The sequence below is a fragment of the Dermacentor albipictus genome, unplaced genomic scaffold (assembly GCF_038994185.2).
Source record: "Dermacentor albipictus isolate Rhodes 1998 colony unplaced genomic scaffold, USDA_Dalb.pri_finalv2 scaffold_98, whole genome shotgun sequence".
In the NCBI taxonomy this organism is placed as follows: Eukaryota; Metazoa; Arthropoda; class Arachnida; order Ixodida; family Ixodidae; genus Dermacentor; species Dermacentor albipictus.
Genome location: NW_027225652.1, coordinates 119078 through 133087, shown reverse-complemented (window position 1 = coordinate 133087; position 14010 = coordinate 119078). Strand labels below are relative to the sequence as shown.

The 14010-nt window shown below is 50.0% G+C and overlaps 1 protein-coding gene across 4 annotated transcripts in view; it reads right to left on the bottom strand.

The window, feature by feature from the left end:
• The window catches only part of LOC139053363 (uncharacterized), a 200738-nt gene that overhangs the window by 73173 nt on the left and 113555 nt on the right, over positions 1-14010 (bottom strand). For all 4 annotated transcript variants that reach the window (XM_070530374.1, XM_070530375.1, XM_070530376.1 and 1 more), the window contains one exon: positions 10148-10322. In XM_070530374.1, coding sequence (XP_070386475.1) covers positions 10148-10322 — 175 coding nt within the window. The remainder of the gene's footprint in view (positions 1-10147; positions 10323-14010) is intronic.

Genomic DNA, 14010 nt, shown 5'->3' with positions numbered 1-14010 from the left:
TTGCTTGTACAAGGACTTTCAATGTCCAAGCCCACTGAACTGTGTCCGAATATAAAGAGTAAAAGTTAGCCGCATGCGATTTCCAGCAAGGGGGCCTACATTGGCCTTGTATATATTGACTGGAATATGGGTGCTAGGTGGGCGCATTATGCTGCATCATCAGTAGAATAAGGGATCATGGTTAAAACACATCAATTACACTCCGCTCAGGGTTATATTTGGAGCGCAGTGAAATTTTATGGAGTAGGCACGGTTGATTTACGTAAATTACGTTTCTTCAATTAGCCCACTAGGCACGTGTCAATTGCTGTGTGCTCATTGTCGGCCGATCCTCAGAAGGCGGCGTGCCCCTTTGCGACCCAAAATGTATATAGAGTGCCAAAATATGCTTTCATATATGCCATCCTTCTCAACGCATAAAATCCTCACCAGCATTTTTCCTTCCGCAAACATCAGAGGTTGTTGTCGTCAATGTGACATCATGTTGCACACGTCGCCCGCTGGCCTGGCTACTGCTTTGCATTTTGACATAACTTAATCTGTTGTCTCTCAGTGAAGCTAATTCATAACTTGCTTCTTGTTTGCCAATGCGGTGTCTATTTTACGTTTTTTGTTATGGTGTACAGTGCCCTATTTTCGGATATGTGTGTTAGGCAACATCTCATGTTAGGTATAAATTGCTGTTTATTAACGACTATATACAGCGTCATTCTGCTACCACGTAACGATTGGGCTTTTCTGCTTATATTGAGTACCATAAGAACAAGACCCTTTTCGAACGTAATAAAACAAGGATGGCCCCTTTATTCCATTACATTATAATCCCTGAGGTAAATCATTATTAATTCAGAAGCGTAACAATTACGCGCACAACAGCTGTCACTACTCGGGCCTAACTCACGAAATCCTATTTCGTTAGTGCGTTTCGCCATGGGCCGGCTGCCTTTTTTTATAATTATGCCCTGCATCGATTGCCTCAATTTTTTTTCACGCACAATTGTAGTGTAACAGGCCTTTGTTCAAGGGATTGAATCCCGTCCATGGCAGCGGCAATATGATGGGGGCCAAATGCGAAAGCGCCCATGTAATTAGATGCAGATGCACGTTAAAGAACTTGAGGAGGCCCAAATTATTCAGAGTGCCTCGCTATGACCTGCCTCATAATGAGATCGTGGTTGTGGTACAAAAAAACAACAACACATACTTTAGTTTTAAATTTTTATGTTAATTCGGACCGTCGTTTCTCATTAAGTATCTAGATAATAAATAAATAAATAAATAAATAAATAAATATCATAAGACGCAATAAAGCCACCACGGAACGCATCGGGGACATAACTTGTTGGATTATTTGAACTAAGGCAACGATAAATAATGGAAATGAGGGTGGATGAAAAAACAACTGGCCACAGGGGGAATATGAAACCATGTCTACGCATTACGCTTGCGATGCTTTGAACAACTGAGAAACCACACCGCCGTCTTCTCATGCACTTACCGGGGTATTTGTGTTTATCTGCTGGAAATAACCCTGGGAGTGTCAGCCAGCGGCCCCACTAACAAAACATGGCGCCGGGTCACAGATAAAGAGAGCATGTGCACAATGCACTGCTTCTTGCATAACATGAATGATTCGGAATCCCTGCGAATATATATATATATATATATATATATATATGTATATATTTATACCTGTGTGTGTTCGAGCGTCTGCAGTGGTGCCTTTCACATGCAAATTGCAACATACATGAGTTCAAAGCAGTATCATGAGAAGCCAACCAACAAAGACACCAAGGGCAGCATAGGCCAGATTACTCATACTTAGTCACTGAACTAATGAAGTGATCAATTAATGGAACGGAGAGTTGATTAAAAAAAATAGCCGCCGGTGGCCCACCAAGCCACATCTTCGCATTACTCGTGCGATGCTCATATCACATGGCAGTGGGTTTCAGCCACATTTGACGTGGTTCGCTCGGCTCCCGCTTTTTGCCAACATTTTCGGATGTTTTTCGAGTGTGTACCCCTGAACTTTCTACATTTTCGGATTCGTGAAGTCAAGAGGAACACGCTGATACCCGACTTTTGTGGGTGGGTGGACTTTTGTGACATTTCTTGCCGTTTTTCTTTCGACTACGACATGACTGTGTGCTGAGCCTAACCGTGTTAGGGTTCGCGAGGCGAGGCATCGCTCGCCCACCTCTTCTCGTCGGAGGCTTTTTCCACGGATTTTGTGATGGAGTGTGAGGTGGAAGGGGAGTTTTTATCCCCCGAGGACTTCACTAAAGACACCGGGTGGCAGCTCGTTGCCGCCAGACGTTCTTCAAGGAGCACGAGAAACGCGGCCAATGCCAGTGCGGCCGACGTTCAGCATAAAGCCAGTTCCCACGCTCGGCGTAGCGCCGACCACGCGGGCATTAAAAGCAAGATAATTCGAGTAGCCAGGATGCCTCCGATGCCCAAGGAGGAGGCAAAGATCGTCGTGCGGCCCAGGGGAGGCCTGTGTATCAGCAAGTGTGGACCTACCGCAGTCGCCGACGTCATATGGCAGGCTGCCGGGCTCGATTCGGCGTCGCGAGACACGGACACGATGTGTCCCAACTTTCAACAAAACATAATGGTGATCAGCACACCAAACAGGGACAACGCTGCACGCTACGTCGGCATCGAGGGCATCTCCGTCGCCGGTCAACGTTTCGAGGTGAGCGCTTACGAGGCCGCCCCCCACTACACGTGCAAGGGCGTCATCCGAGGCGTCTCCCTTACCGACGGGCCCGCGGTGATCGACAAAAAACTCGTAAACCCGAGAAATCCCATGATGTTGGGCGCCAAAAGAATCAAGAACACCGGCACCGTGGTGGTCCTGTTCGAGGGGTACCGAGTGCCAAATTTTGTCTCCTACGGTGGCACTGTTGTCAGGTGCACTTTATTTCGCAAGCAAGTGGACGTGTGTTACAGCTGCGGCAGGCTCGGGCACCGCTCCGACGTCTGCCCTTCACCGAACGACGCCATCTGCAGAGGATGCGGAGAAGCAAACCCCGACGCCCAGCATAGGTGCGATCCCAAATGCAAGCTGTGCGGTGGCGACCACCTTACCGCCGCCAAGGAGTGCAAGCGACGATTTCAGACACCATATCTCGTCAGACGCAGACGGGGGGAACGCTCCCGCGCCCTCAATGCCGAACATTTCCCGCCCATGGAAGGCGCGAATCAAGCCTGGCAAGCATCGCCTGAACGCCAGTACGGTCGCAGCCGCTCCCGGTCCAGGGGCAGATCCAGGTCTCGTGGCCGCTCCAGGGGTCGCAACAGGAGCCGCTCCGTCTCCAGGGCCAGGTCGATCTCAAGATCCCGAGTCTGATCCAGATCGAGATCCGGTTCCAGGGGCCGCCCGGGTTGCAGAACCCAGCCAGCATCTGGACCTCAGCCCGCCTCCACATATTTGGGGAAGCAGCCGACCCTCCTTTGGGCCGATCTGGCACGTCCCAAGCCCGGTGCCAGTGTAGAAGCTGCTCAGGCACCTCGTAACGACACACACCCAGAGCGAGCTAAGGACGCGGAAGTCACTCGCTTACGCAAAGAGAACGACGATCTCAAGAATACGATCAAGAGGCTAGTTAACGAAATGACAGAGATTCGGAAACTCGTTTCGAATGCGTCGGATAACGGTGCGCCAGGCAGGGCCACAGAGACTCCAATCCCAGCCCCAGTAGACGGTACTGCGACGTCCTCCAAACGCAGAGCAGTAGTAAAACAAACAGGTGAATCGGGAGCGTTGTCCGCAGAAGTCAGCGAGATTAAGCATACTCTCATTGGGCTGGCAGATGGCCTCAAACAGGTCACTGCTAGCGTCAGTTGTCTCACCGATAACGTTAGTCAAATTCAGGTTGCACTCGGAGACCCCAACAGGGGCCTCGGAGCTCTCGCTGATCGCATAGACGCCATTGAGGCGCGAATGGCTTCATCCGCCTCCGTCGTCCAACCGCTCACCGTTCCCGCCATACTAAAGGAAGCTAGACTTCAATATCCAACCAGGGCGACGACAGGAGGTCCCAGTCTTTGCACAGCCCTAACTGCCCCATTAGGTGGTAGTCCTTCCGGTCTGCCATAATGGATAGGTCCAAAGAGAGTTTTCGCATTTGGCAATGGAATTGCAGGGGGTATTCTAACAAAAAAGCCCCTCTGCAGCAGTTCGTCAGGTCTTTCGCTGTCAAACCTCAAGTCATTGCTCTCCAGGACACATTAGTCTCCGCCGCCTCGCTCCAGGGCTACAGGGCCGTGTCGGGCCTGCCCGGGGGGCGAGGGATTTGCACCTTGATTGATAAAAGGCTGACTCATCTCTCCCACGACCTCAAGCTGGCGAATGGTAGAATTGAATACGTCATGGTTGAGATACTGCTCAACGTACCACAGCAGAATCAGCGCAGAAACAGCGTGTTCGTCCTCAATATCTACAGCAACCCCAGGGACTCGCGCCAGCAGTTCAAGACCATCCTCAAGAAAGCGACCAACTTGGCCGGCCCTCGACCCTTAGTCGTCGTCGGTGACTTCAACGCACCGTACGGCATCTGGCGTTACGTCTACGACACTACCAAGGGGCGCAACCTGTGGCAAGACGCCAACGAGATGGACCTCACTCTGGTCACTGACAAGAATTTTCCTACGCGCATCGGCAACTCCGTCACCCGGGACTCGACACCTGACCTCGCGTTCGTCAGGAACGTTGAGGACGTGGGTTGGGAGAACACCGCCATGGAGTTCGGCAGCGACCACTACATTCTCGAGACTAACTTCAAGGTGTCTCGCAGTAGGACCAAGGAATTCACGTTCATTGATTGGGACCGCTTTCGCAAGATTCGCGAAGAACCCGGCAAAGACAGGGCACCCGCCACCCTCGAAGAATGGTGCGAAGGCGTCCGGAACGACGCTTCCGCGGCTACCAAGAAAGTAAAAACCGATCTCGACGTCGAGCGGATGGACAGCAGACTTGCCCTCCTGATCGAGGCCAAAAACTCCCTGCTCCGCCGATGGAAGGGCCAAAGGCTCAATCGCAGACTCCGAAAAAAGATCTCGGAGCTCAACAAGGTCATCGATGACCACTGCAAGGCGCTATGCCAGCAGCAGTGGGACGAGCTCTGCGAATCCATCGACGGACAGATGCGCAACGGCAAATCCTGGGGTATGCTGAAGCACCTTCTCGAGCGGCTCGAGAAGGTGCTTCAAAGCGGCTCAAAGTCAAATGAGAGGCATACGTTGGCCCGGGCCCTTCACGAAGCCACAAGGTCTCACACGGTCGATGAGCTCGTCTCAAAACTCGTACAGAAGTACTTGCCCGTCTGTCGCGACGGAGATCCAGTGACCCAACTCCCGGACTACCGAGGCCCTCCACGCCCCGACCTCGACGAAGACTTCTCCGTTGCCGAGGTCAGACAGGCCATCTTCGCACTCAACCGCAAGTCTGCGCCTGGTCCAGACGGAGTCACCAACAGAATGTTGAGAAACCTCGAGGACACGTCGATCGTCTTCCTGACCGACAAAATCAACGAGTCCTGGAATAGCGGCGTTGTTCCTGCAGAATGGAAGATGCACGGTGCTCATTCCCAAGCCCGGCAAAGCCCTGAACATCGAGAACCTCAGGCCGATTTCTCTAACCTCCTGCGTCGGCAAGGTCATGGAGCGCGTCGTCCTCAACAGCGTCAACGGGTACCTCGAAGACAACGAGGTTTACACGTACAACATGATCGGCTTCCGCGCCGGACTCTCGACGCAGGATGCAATGAAGCTAATAAAGCATCAGCTTGTGGATGGCCATTCCAGAGATGTCAAGGCTTTGCTCGGTCTGGACCTCGAGAAAGCTTTCGACAACGTGCTCCACAGCTTCATCGTAAAGACCATTTCAGACCTGGGTCTCGGTTACAGATTCCATAGCTACGTCAGCTCTTTCCTAACGGACAGGAAGGCCAAGCTTCGCATTGGGGACTTCCGCTCCAACGATGTGCCCCTCGGAGGGCGGGGCACTCCTCAGGGCGCCGTCATCTCACCCACCCTGTTCAACATCTGTATGATTGGTCTTTCCGAGGGGTTGGCACGCGTAGAGGGCGTCAAGCACACCATATACGCCGACGGCATCACCTTATGGTGCTCCGGCGGCTGCGAGGGCAGCGTCGAAGAATCCATGCAGGAGGCGATCGACGTGATCGAGGAGTATCTCCGCCCCACCGGACTTCGATGCTCCCCCGCCAAGTCGGAGCTTCTGCTTTACAGAAAATTGAAGGGAGGCAGACCCAAAGATTGGAAGCCAGTTTCCGAAAGCAGCATCAGTCTTCGTACTTGTGACGGGGGGTTGATACCCAGGGTCGACGTTATTCGGGTCCTGGGCATGTTTGTCGAATTCAACGGCGGGAACGGAACGGCTCTCCGCAAGATCATTGCAAAGACGGACAACGCTTTCCGCCTCGTTCGCAGAATAGCAAACCGGCACCAAGGAATGAAGGAAAACAATCTCCTCAGGCTTATCAATGCCTTCGTGCTATGTCACTTTACGTACACAGTTTCCATGCACAACTGGCTCAGAGCGGAGCGAGACAAGCTCAATGCTCTCATCCGCAAAGTGGTCAAGAGGGCTCTCGGGCTACCCATCAGGACCCATACCGAGGATCTCCTCAAGCTGGGGGTGCATAACACTGCCGAGGAGATTGCCGAAGCCCAAGAACGTGCGCTACTCACTCGCCTGAGCACCACAGCGGCAGGTAAACACATCCTCGAAGAGCTGGGTTACCAACCTGCGGGATTCCCGATGGTCAGTACCCCGATCCCTAGGTGCATTCGAGACAAGTTCGAAGTGGCCCCTGTGCCCCGAAACGTCCATCCCGTCCATAACGAGGGCAGACGCAAGGCCAGAGCAGCCATCCTCAAACAGATCAAGCAACGAGACATTAGAGCAAGCTTCGTCGACGCCGCGGAGTACAGCGATGGGAAGACCTTTGCCATCGTTGTGGTCGACTCCAGCGGCAAGATTTCTAATTGCGCCTCCATTCGCACTTCAGACCCGGAGTCGCCGAGCAAGCCGCCATCGCCCTCGCCCTGCTAGACGGTCATGGGTCCGAGATATATAGCGATTCCAAAACGGCAGTTAGGGCTTTTCAGAAGGGTTGCATCGCCAAGCAAGCTGCTCGTCTTCTTAGCAACTCGAGTCGATATGCTCTCACGCATCATTCAATCCACTGGTTTCCAGCTCACGTAGGGTCGGTCGCGGGTGCTCCCCTGAACCTGAATGAGTCTGCTCACGAGGCTGCGCGTGACATCACCGACCGCGCTTCCTCTGCAAGAAGCATCGACTCCCCTCCTCCCTACGGCCACAGGGATGCTCCCGCTACTCACAACGAGGTTATTAAATTCTTCTCCATGTCTAGAAGGGTCTTTCCACCCCCTCACCCCAGGTTGAATAGGGCGCAAGCTGTTTCTCTTAGGCTTCTGCAGACCAGTACGTATCCGTGTCTGTCCGTTCTCCACGAGGCTTACCCGGACGTGTATCGCGACGACGCCTGCCCCTCCTGCGGGCAGACCTCCACTCTAGCGCACATGCTGTGGGAGTGCGGGTCGACATACCCCAAGTTCATCAAGGAGGAGAGGGACTCGCTTCTGCGTAGCCCCGCTCTAGAAAAGCAAATCCTGGCTGTCCGGCGTGCCCGCGACCGGGCCGGTGGGCTAGACCTGCCGGTCCCGACGTGGGACTAGCCGGGTGCGCGACGAGATCGCGTCCTCGCCAGACCAACAATAAAAGTTTCCTCACTCACTCACTCACTCACTCACTCACTCACTCACTCACTCACTCACTCACTCACTCACTCACTCACTCACTCACTCACTCACTCACTCATATCACATGACCTACCTCTGTGCCATGTTGCCATCCACTTTCAGGGGTACTTATGTTTATCTGCTAGAACTAAACGTGGGAGTGTCAGCCAGCGCGGATGCGGAAATTCCTTTTCGGCCCAGGCGTTATGTGCGCGAAATCTTTTTTGGTGAAGGCCACTGCTTTGTAAACCCACACATGCTACCCGAAGGGATTGGTGCTGCCGTATTCGAGGCATCGTTATGTAATGAACTAGAACAAAGAATACCTAGGACCGGATTGTCATTAGTCGTATCATCAAAAGCCAACAAACAAAGACACCAAGGAAAGAATATGAGAATTTTTTGTACTTAAAATTGAAGTAAGGAAATGCAAACTTACTGAAAATAAAAGTAAATGAAAAAACAACGCTGTAGGCGCGCCAGCGCTGGTCTTCACATTACGCGTGCGATGCTCTTACCAACTGAGCTACCGTAAAACCGTTTTCTCATCCACTTTCTGGGACATTTATGTTTATCCACTAGAACTAACCCTGAAAGTCTTCGCCTGCGCCGCCACCCAAGGCTTTGACAGTGCCGTGGTAGGTCAGTTGGTAAGAGCATCGCATGGATAATGTGAATAGGTGGGTTCATGCCCGATCTGCAGCCAGTTGCTTTCTTATCCGCTTTCATTTTCATTAATTAATCGTTTCTTCATTTAAGTTCATAAACACAGCAAATTTTCTCTGTGCTGTGGTTGGTGTCTCTTTCTTGGCTTCTTATGATATGAGATGAAAATCGGGCCCTCGGTATCCTTTCTATTCGTTCATTACTGAGAAAGGTTTCCAATCCGGCAGCCGGATACCTTGAAGTAGCATGTGGGGATTATTCACCAGTTGCTTCATGAAGAAAAAAAGGCCACGTGGACGTGGCACCTACAGCAGAAAGGTTGTTGCACATCCGCCGTCACGGTCATGGGTGATAGCGCTTGCTAACACTCCCAGGTTTAGTTCTAACGGATTAACAGACCAACCCCAGAAAGTTGATTGGCAAGCGGCACCGTGGTAGCTCATTTGGTAAGAGGATCGCGCGCTTAATGCAGAGACTTACGTTTACGCCGGATCGGCGGCCAGTTATTTCATCGTTCACTTTAATTTCCAATCATTCATCGTTTCTTTATTTCATATATAAAGCACAAATAATTTCCCCTGTGCTGCCCTTGGTGCCATTCTTTGTTGGCTTCTTATGATATGACGAATAATACTCGGGCTTTCGGTTTCATTTTTGTCGTTTATAAAGCAATATCGCATCTTAATTATTCACACACTGTGAATATATTCTTGAAACGTTCTTTTTAGGAGCTACCAAGGCCAGTTTGAGGTAATCAACTCAGTGTAAAAGCAAACTGGGGTTTCCATTTCTGTACAAGGTTCACCATCTCCAGCTTATAACATGCAATGCTTAGCCGCACAAGTTTTGGCACATTGTTTTTGCACGCTGGTGCCTATATACAGGCTGTTTCACAGTGAAGCTATTAACGTCTAGTTGGCCATGATATTTCGCGACATGTCCTAACGGGAAAAAAAGAAACTTTAGTAATTGAAGCCCTTAGTGCATACATTATTTTACTTCACGCCTACAATATACAGCAAAACATTCGTTTCAATAAAGAACAGGCATAAAACAAACATCCAAGTTACATATTTGCTGATAAGGTACTCCGGCCAACGATGCGAAGTTTCCCAGTCATGATTACTGTCGCGCAAGCTGCCGCGATGAAGGCAGCTTGCGACGCGGGGAGTGATATGACTAGCCTTTCGTATATAGAAGATCCAGCCCCGGTATGTAATTTTATTCTTGTTACAGCACTGATATTGGTAGGCAACGCATAGTTAGAACTGCTGAGTAGTAGCGGGAATGCGAGCAGTGGCAATGGGAAGAAGAAACGGAAATCCGACCAGTCGCGACCTGCTGTCAAAATTACCATTACACCAATTACTACAATTATTCTAAATTATTCATTGCTACCTTTATCTAATGCAATAGAACGTTACATAACCCTTCAGCAGTGGTAGAGGTGGTGTTCAACAGCTTCGCTGGACAGGGCCGGGATGGGGAGTCTATCTTTTTATGAGCCTACCTTTTTATTTAAAAAAACGCGGCATTGTGCACATGCTAGGTGCCTAAAGTGGTCGGTACGCTTATAGCTTACCGTTATACTTTGGCATTGAATCGATTAACGCCTGCGACTTGGCTCCTGAAGACTTGGTGCGATTCTAAACTAAGGAGATTTGTTGTCTATTATGAAACTCACCTGTAGACCTTTGGCTGCCAACTTCACAGCATTGGATGGACGGTTGCCTTTATAAGGGCTTGGGCCCACTAGACCGTAGTGGTAAATGCGATGGTCGTCCCACAACTTGTCTAAATGTATCTTGGTCGAAGCGTTGCCGACGATTTCCATCATTGAATCCTCAGAGCTGCATGTACTGATGAAAAAAAGCGTGTGAAATAGAAGCACGTCAGAATTACCTAGGTAACACACGCCTGTGATGCTTGCAATGAAAATAACCACTGTTCTGTTCACGAGTACATGTCAAAGCACTTTCGAATGCGCATGGTTGCGGCCCGAGTACGCTAAATACACCGAAACTGCTTGATTAGGGTCATCCGAGCTTTTACTGATGTTTTCAGCCGAAGCTTGTATTGGCTCACAAGTGGCGTTGTCCTATCACGCAAAAAAACGCAGTTGCTCCCAGAAGAGAGCAGCTGCGGGAAAGGGTGGCTTGATGAGGTGACGGCCGAACCAGCGCCGGACGTGAGTTATTACCAAGGAGTCCAGCTGCATAGGCGTGTGCAACCAATCAGAGCCGTTTTGTTTCCGCCGGGAAATTTTTTATTTACTTCAGAATATGTTACCACCCTCAAAGTGAGACATTGAGCAAAACGAGCAGTATATCGAAAATACATAGAATATATGACATCTACAAAACCGCAGCTGTTTACATACTACTACTGTAAGTGCAACCGAGTGCAGTAAAGGGTTTCGCGCGCACCGCCCGCCGGCTTCCTTGCCATTCGGTTCAGTCTCGGGAAACGGATGGGACGGCCGCACGTTTGTGTGTTGCCTGAAGGAATGGGCAGCATATTCGACTATCGGCGGCGAGAAGTCTGCCATGAAAACGCTCGCCGTCAGCACACCGATCCAGCCATGAGAGCCGCCAAAGCCCAGGTGATCCGATCGCAACAAGATCCCGAGCTGAAGGAGCGGGAGCCCGAAGGCAATCCGGCTCCGTTACCTCTGGGTTACTTAATCGTGACAAAGGTCAGGTGCACGCCGGACAATTTTTGCTTACCCCATTTACCGGCATGAGCAGAGTTGGTCATTTATTATATTTTCTTTTTATTTCTTGATAATGCCAAGCCACTCTCAGGGTTATCACAGGAGTGGTGTTTGGAAGGTAGCATAGACAAAAACAATAATAATTGGTAGGAGCCGGAAAACAGTTGGCCAAAATCCAAAGAAACGCAAATGAAAAAAAAAAAAACTTTCAATTCTCTACACCAAGAGGGTAGTGCCTTTTAAGAGCGTATGCACTTGTGGCAATGAGCGGGAACATCGTGGTGCGTGAAAGGAGTGTTTTGGTGAGGGATTGGCGGTGAAGTGAAAGGATAGGCGCCAATTGATTGGCACCCTCGCGGTAGAGGGCACATTGACTTGAAGTACCAAATTTAAACCTTAAAGCGTTTTTTTTGCAGCTGGCCCTGGAACTGTAATGGGAGAGGGAGTGTTATGCAGTCTGTGTGCACGCGCATGTTTGCGCAGAGGATGCGCAAAGGATGCCGGAACGGAGAGAGCGTGATTAGGTGTGTGCACGTGTTAACTGCGCGTGAGTATGGTTGTACGCGCGCGTGCATGTGTTGCGTGCATGTGCCTGCGTATTTGCATTTGCATGCATACGAGTGCGTGTACGCGAACATTCGCGGCACGTGTGCGTACGTGTTAGTGCATGTTTGCGGCGCATATGTGGGCGCGTGTGGATGTGTGCGTGTGCGAATGTGTCTTCGCGTTTAAACGATCATGCGCGCTAACAAATGTGTGCGTGTTTGAGTGCGCATGGATGCGTATGCGTGCGTATTGTCTGTGTTTGTGAGTTCGATGGAGAAGGAGTGTATGAGTGTGTGGGAGTGCAAGGGAGAGACAGAACGTGTGTGCGTGTGCAAGGCAGAGAGATCTTGTTTGTGCGTACGTGGAAGCAAGAGTGTATGCGTACGTGCGAGGGAGAGAGAAAGCGTATGCCTGTGGGCCAGGGAGAAAGAGGGTGTGTTTGCGTGCGTGCGAGGGAGAGAGTGTGTTTGTACCTACAGGCGAGGGAGTGTGTGCGTGTGTGTGTGTGTGTTTGAGTGAACATATTCCTTCTTACACATAGGCCGATATAGCGTAAAACTATTCCATGCTTTTCTATTCAAATTTTGCCATACGCCATTCGCGATTGTCCAGAAACTTTTTTGGATCACCCCCAGTTCACCTGTCTGTCACGCGACATCATGAAAACCGCAATATTTACCCATCTGATAATACGTGCACACACTGATTATGTATGATTTGCGTGAACAAAATAAATATAGTTATTTCTGATTCGACGCATTTTCGCCATTTGCCCTCCGCTATTGGTCGAAAGTTCTATGCCTGCGCCCACTTCACCTGCTTGTCACGTGACGTCCCAAAAGTGAAAAAAACTCACCAAGTCAAAGTGACGTGTGCGCTTTAAAGATGCAATAATATAGCGAAAAAATTGATTTTTTTCGTAATAACCACAGGCTGTCCCTCTCCGAAATGAATCAAATATAGCTGCCGCCGATCACTCAGGCACTGGCTATTTTTAACTGCCGGAAAGCATGGGCTTATTTGCGTATAATAAAACTTTTTTGCGTAGCCGTGTATCATTTTGAGCACTGTCGGCAGGTTTACGACGTCGTTCTGCCAACTCTTTGCTGAGAATTCATTTTACCGTCATTCTTAAGCTTCCATTGCATGCCGCTGCGATTTTCCACTAGCCACCGCAAGCTAAATAAGGGAAAGTGGACAAATCCTAGACGCCGGCACCATCGTGTTCATCCGTTTATCCATTTTCAGTGCAGTGGCTCGCCCCATCGAATGCCTCTACACTTGAGCGTGCTCCTAACCACTTGCCCGCCAATTAGATAACACGAGCTGCTCAGTGTAGGCAATTTGATTCGTTTTTCAAGCAAACAAAAGTGGCCTCCTGTGAATGAGGAGACTGATTGGTCGGTTCAGGAAAGCCTGCGGTGGACCACCCGATACTTCCGTAGGCGGTTACGCAAGTTTGTCGTCAGGAGATTGAACTAAAAGCATATTGGAATAGATTTACGTTTTACGGCCCCTACTGTCGGAAGCAAATGAAATCTACATATTTAAATCCATATTTAGAACCATGAAACAAGAACGAATGACACTTTACTGACAGCTATAGGTATATTAGAAAGCGAAACCAACGCAAGAAGTAGCCATTTATGACGTCATTATGTTCCTTCCGATTGCGGCAGCGCGATGCTTCTCTGCCAGTGATTCGCTAAACCTACGCCGTATGCAAAGACATTGATCCCGAACGCACACTCCCGTAAGCCTTGCGGCAGCACCGACTGTAGCACATCAAGCAGCCGGCATTATTAACTCAACTGCACTTCCAATTTCAGTTTTGAGCGCTCGCGTTTTGAGTGCTAGCTGGCACGCCTTAGCCGGCTGTGCTGAGCGGCTCGGCATTTGCAGTTTTTTTTCTTTTGCTTCTAGTGTTGAATGACGCGCGTTCTTAGTGGGGAATTGTTTCATTATTAGGTTAAACTGATTGCGAGCGATCTTTACAAGCCTCCATCGAATGTGCGCCATATGCAGTTTAATGAAATAAACGCAAGACGTCTTGTCCAAAAAAGAAAAAAAATTATTTTGCTCTGTATGAACGCTCGTTGCGGACTTTTTGTGCCCATTCATCCCACATTGTGGCGCCAGGCGAGCACCACCAGTTTCCGTACAAAACTCCACCGAACAGCATCAGCTGAAAAAGGTAAATAACAATTACGCGTAATTTTGGTATTTAGACAGAGTAATACTGGGCGTAGAAGCGAAAGGTACTCCTACACTCTACGTTCACACCCTTT